The sequence below is a fragment of the Crocodylus porosus genome, unplaced genomic scaffold (assembly GCF_001723895.1).
Source record: "Crocodylus porosus isolate Cpor-Errol unplaced genomic scaffold, CroPor_comp1, whole genome shotgun sequence".
Taxonomy (NCBI): domain Eukaryota; kingdom Metazoa; phylum Chordata; order Crocodylia; family Crocodylidae; genus Crocodylus; species Crocodylus porosus.
Window position 1 is genome coordinate 58,450,316 of NW_017728906.1, and position 6,000 is coordinate 58,456,315.

At 45.0% G+C, this 6,000-nt stretch overlaps 1 protein-coding gene across 1 annotated transcript in view; it reads right to left on the reverse strand.

Moving 5' to 3' along the window:
• Nucleotides 1-6,000, reverse strand: part of PDK3 (pyruvate dehydrogenase kinase 3) — a 75,614-nt gene that overhangs the window by 37,397 nt on the left and 32,217 nt on the right. The window contains exon 2 of the mRNA XM_019529158.1: nt 3,920-4,061. Coding sequence (XP_019384703.1) covers nt 3,920-4,061 — 142 coding nt within the window. The remainder of the gene's footprint in view (nt 1-3,919; nt 4,062-6,000) is intronic.

Below are 6,000 nucleotides of genomic sequence, written 5' to 3' on the forward strand. Positions count from 1 at the left end.
CAAAAAGTAACTGAGAAGTGGCTAAGGTTACTCTGCCCTTTCTGCTCACAGGTGGAAGCAAGAGTACACATATTGCACAGGCATGGCCCAGTCAGAAATCTATGCTCAGTACAGTGGGCTAAGGCCCAGCAGGAGTGGAACATACTATATTTACTCAAATATAAAATGAGCTTGCCACCCTAATCACCATGGGAAAAAACGTTCCTCATCTTACACTTGCATACATGGCCTAGGAATTTCCTCTAATGGAGAAACAGTCTTAGGAAAAGTACAGAGCACAGTGAAATAGATTCCTGAAGTGTTCAGGTGACTCTTATTCTCTGTGTGGGCTGTGATTGCATTTTGCAATTGAATGTACTTAGGACAAGCTGATTATCAGAACATGGAATTTGACATGCAACAATCTCTACCAAAACACTTGCAATCTCTTTTAGCCACAAAATTAAGTCTGTGAGCCAGGTCCAGAGTCTGAGAATATGGGAAAAGAAAGACCAATCAGAAACTTTATACAACATACTTAAAGGGAGGTGGTGCTCTCCCTTAACTTGGGAGTCTTCAAGAGGAGACTGGACAAGCACCTAGCGGGGGTCGTCTGACCCCAGTGCTCTTTCTTGCCTAGGGCAGAGGGTGAGACTCGATGACCTACTGAGGCCCCTTCCGACCCTAATATCTATGAATCTATACAAGGAAACCTTATTAAGTCCAGTGTCTATCATTAAACTGCTTCCAAAAGTAATAATGGGATTCAACTATAAAGATGAAAAAATATAGCTAACACTGAGCAAGTCTATAAAACACATGATCCACATTGGGCAAACATACTTATGGAAACCTACTACAAAGATAGGTTAGTAGAGTCCATCTGAATATGATACATGGTAGTGCCCACTGTGTTCAGTACATCCCCCTCAGTATCAACTCTTTTTCAAAGTCATGGTGAGCCATTACCATGAACACATTTCAAGTTCGTCTTCACCCCCACAGCTGAGTACCCTGAACACATTTCTAGTTCCTCTCCACTCCCACAGCTGAGCTGTGCCTTTCTTTCCCATTTCCAATTATTCATGTTTCTTCACCAGCCTTAAATGTCTAGCAAACATCACCAAACACGGTCCAGCTTATCCAGAATCCTCTCAACCTACCACATATGATTAGTGTGGCTCCACCCTCCATGAGGTACTGCCAGACCAGGTTGCCTTATGCCTCATGTACATATAAATTTTTGGAGGATCCCAAGATTCATAACAAGAGCACCTAGGTCCAGTCATAAGTGGGGGCTAATTAGCACATCACTCCTTGGCAGGGTGCTTTGCTATCTTGAGTACACACCGAGCAGTGCTGAGCTGTGGGATTACTATGGCTTGAATCACTGTCAACTCTGCTGGGTCCCAGCCCAATGAACTATATGATAAATCATCATGAACCTTTTGGCTTTGGATTAATATGATGCATAGTTTGTTCTATACATACGTAGGGACCTAATGAATTCTAGGCAGCTGCCCACCAGTTTTGCAGGCATAATGCAGGACCCAGAAGGCAGAACACAGAGCTCAGCAGCCATTTCATGGATGGACTAAGGCACGGCCCCTCCATGCCTCTGGCCAAGTGGACCTGCCCCTCACTATTGATTGGCTGTAAGGGCCACCTGTCATACAGCCCTGCCCCACACTGCTGATTGACTACAGGGGCTGTCTCATGTGACCCCGCCCCCTTGCCACTCATTGGTGGAGAGAAGCAGGGCCACATAACAGGTAGCCCTCACTTCCAAACAGCAGTGAGGGGCAGGGGCAACAGCCATGTTGCCAACAGCCCTTCCCCCACTTGCCTCCCAACTCCATCCCCTGGAGGGCTACCACAGCACCCTGACCACAGCTAGCTCCCTCTGGGGAGCCAGCATTTTATTTTCAGTAATTTTTCTTTATTTTCCTTCCTGCAGATTTTGGGGGCAATGCCAGATTTTGTAAAATCCACAAAATCGTGATTTTGGTAGGTCTCTACATATAAATAGGTAAAAAAAAGCGTTGCTTAAACACGTGTTTCTGGAATACTTATGCTAAAATTTGCAGCAGTTTTTTAAAAAAAAAGGTAAACTGCATTCATTTTGGATGAACTAAGTCTATGGGTACCCACAGTACAAAGTTGGGGTTTTCTAATTTTTTTCCTCACTTCCATGGGTTTAGGAAATAATCTAAAAGCATAATCTAAGAGTAAGTGGAGGGAGGGAAATGGGCTGCAGAGGAAAAAGTGTGTGTGGTGGGGGCAGAGGATAAGTTCAGCTGCAACTTGCTCATGCCATATTGAATTTAAATCACATAAGATAGTCAGTAGTATCTGATAGGAGTACTTCTACATAATTTTGTTTATTAATTATTCTTCAACGTGGACAGCATGTAGAATTGTGTCTTGTGAAAAATGGCAAAACTAGGACTTAAATACAAATAATAAGACAGTTTTCAGACCCTTCTCAAAACTAGAGGGTTATGGAACAGATGCTAGGACCTGGCATTAGTTCAAATACCCATCAGCTGAAAAGTTGAACATATGAAATCAGCTGTGGAAACTGGAGGATTTTTTTTTTTTTTTCCCTACGGTTTCCATGGAACCTACCAAATCCAAGCTGTCATTTTAAATCTTTAAAAGCACAAGCTCTAAAAATGGATTATGCTTTGCCAGTTGTCATTAAAAAAGATAGCGAGAAACCTTCAAGTATTTAAAACTACTTTAGGGACTTACTCCTTATGGCGAAGTACAGACTTTGGGGGTATGGGGGTGAGAAATAGATTCAAAATGGCTGCCTGATATCAGGCAAGTCAGGATGGTGGGGGGGTATATGGGGGATCACGGGTCCACCAGAAGATGGGGGCAACGGCACAACCCGTAGGTGGGGAGGGGCAGGCATGACCCAAGGGCGGGATAGGGGAAGCAGGTACAACCCAAGGGTGGGGGGGAGACAGGCACGACCCATGAAAGGTGGGAAGGCAGGCACGACCTGTGGGTAGGGTTGGGGGGAACAGACATGACTCGCAAGGGGTGGGATAGGGTCCTCCCACAGCAAACCTACACCTCCATCCCTCCCTCCCCTGACCAGAACTTACTTGCTCGGCTCTGGCAGCAGCAAACGCTGATAAAAGCAGCTGCACCCAGCACAGCTTTTCAGATGGGGGTTGAGATGGGGATGGGAGCAACAGACCAGGGGGCGAAAAACAGCACAGTGCAGGGGAAAGGGGGAGTGAAAAGAGCTGGGTTTTCCCAGCTCCAGGGCTGTGTAGGAGAAGTGGACAAAAGTTCCATGCACAGGTTTGACCTAAATCAAATTAATCTGACACTACATAAATCCAGATTTATCTTAAACTGGGTTCTGCAATTTTTAGACCAGTTTGTGTACATGGAACTTCTGTTCAGTTACAGGTTTAGATCGACTGCCAGTCACTGAGACCGGGTCTGTAAGTGTAAGGTCAGCATTGGGACATGCTAAGTTTAAACTGGGCAGCTATTTTGGAACCAACTTAACCTCTCAAATGTCTGTACTTAGCCTATGAGTCTTTACTACTATACTTTATTAAGTATGAAGCTATAAGTCTTTTCTCTTTTAAAAAAGAGAAAAGGTCCTGTTACAGCTACTGATTTAGCATTATAAAGATTTTTCATTATAATTACTTATGAACCTACTTTCTGGGTACCTAATAAACAAAGAGAGTTTATCTATTCAAATTGTATTAGTTTAGTGTCATACAGCAGAAAATAAGGCTGGGGGACACGTATAATAGGTCAACTGAAGAAATAATTCTGTTATAAAACACAAAAATTGGTTCAAATATTACAACTGAACTATATTTTTTCTCTACATAAATACTTCGTAAATAAAACAGTAGTTCAATGGAAAAAACTACAACTGATTTTTAATGCACTTTTTACTTACCAACTCTGAACTAGCCCAACTGAGGGCCTGTTTAGTAAATTATCAGGTAACAAATTAACTTCTCTCATGGTGTTAGCTAGTCGCACAGGAAGTTCTTTCCGTAGGAACATATATGATGTTTTCTCACAGGCATTATCACGTCCTGTAATGAGGGGGGAAAATACAGAATTTTATTACTGTTGACCTGAATTTAGATTTTCCAGTTCTAGAATGAAATAAAATTTATTTTAGAAATGAAGAAATGTAAGCACCATTAAGTAACCCTACAACCTCCCCTTTTCAACTTTCAAAAGGGGTGGGGGTAGGGTCCTCCCACAGCAAACCTACACCTCCATCCCTCCCTCCCCCAACTGGAACTTACTTGCTCGGCTCTGGCAGCAGCAAACGCTGATAAAAGCATTTATCTTTGCTTCCACACATTAAGGCCTTTACCAAAGCCCTTTTCATATTTTCCAGCTTGACTTGCCTCTTAATTCCTGCCTTTTTACTTCCCCAGGTTCTACAGACCCTACTTCCTTTCCTCTAATTCTCTATCCTTCCTGTATTCTTAAGATATGACTCCTACATATTTAATGTCTCCAGGCCTGCAAATTCATTCCTCTTAGTCCCTACTGCGAGAGCCACATGTGATGGGGCTGACAGCCCAGCCCTATCTCTCTCTCTCTCTCTCTCTCCCACCCCACCCACTATAAGCCCACACCCTCCCAGGGCCCCCACCCAATCACATACCCCAACACCTCTCCAAACCCACGCAGCCCACCACACACACCTCACCACTCCCCAACCACATTGGCCAACATACAGCCTCTTACTACCCAATAGGACTGTATTTTGAGCTATTAGACAAGTGCTGCTAGATACACTAAGCAAGCACACATAAATTAAGACAAAAATATTTTTTAAATAAAATTAAAATAAGTTATAGTAGATGTTTTATTTTTTAGTATATGATATGGGGAGGGGGTTTCGGTTTCAAGATAGCAGCACCCTCCCTCCCAAAAGGAGTATTTCTGGGGCAGGGGCAGGGACTTCTGGTGACAAAGGTCAGAGGTTAGAAGTGGGACTTCTGGTCCCAAGATGGTGATCAGGGGCTGAGACACCCATCAAGGGACAGGGCTACCCCTGCAGCCCACAATAGCTCAACAAAAATTGTTAAGCGGCCCTCCACCCAAAATAATTGCCCGCCCCTGGCCTAGCAGCACCTGGTATCATAGTTACTTCTAGAAATTTCACAAGATAAGTTATAGGTCCAGAAAAAAACAACCAGTAGCTTAAGATGCCCTGGGTTGCAGGTTATCAGGAAAACCCTGTAACAGAGAGAAAGAGAGAGAGAGAGAAGAGAAAAAGAGAGTTTTGTTGATAGAAGGACAGTACCTCCATTTCTAACATATATTACCCTTTTTTTCCCATCATGGCAGCAATATCTAAGAAACCACTAGTACCATATATATTCAAATATAAGATGACCCCCCCAATAATTAGATTCTATATATGGACAAATTATAAATTTTAATATTATAAAAGCCATAATCTGTCTGTCTGTCCATAATGCTTTATTCACACTCTGACTGGCTGACTAAAACAACCAGAGTGTGATTACAGCACTGGAACAGGAGGTGGTGGTGCAGTGGAGTGCCGCCATGATGGCAGGGACACAGGGGATAGAGGGGACAGCAGTGATGCAGAGGGGATGCAGCAGGATGGGGGGGCTTGCAGGCAGCAATGATGGAGCAGAGTGGGGGGGGGCGAGGCCACCGGAGCTGGCCTTGCCCCCTTCCCCTTGCTCCTTGGAAGTGGCAGTGGCGGAAGCAGGGTCGGGACTCTGCAGGAGCAGGGACGAGGCCACCAACACTGGCCTCAGCCCGCCCCTCTCCCCTTCTGTCAACTCCGCTTGCAGGGCCGATGCAGGCTGATGTGCCAGTGGTTGGGGGAGAAGCAAACCCAATGCGGTGGGGGGGGAAGGAGTGGGCCCGAGGTGAGGGGGAGAAGCTGGCCTGCCACAGAGGTGGGTGGGGTGGAGAGAGGGCCCAGCCCTATGCAGCAGCAGCAGGGGGGAAAGGAGAAGTGAGCCTCCTCTCCCC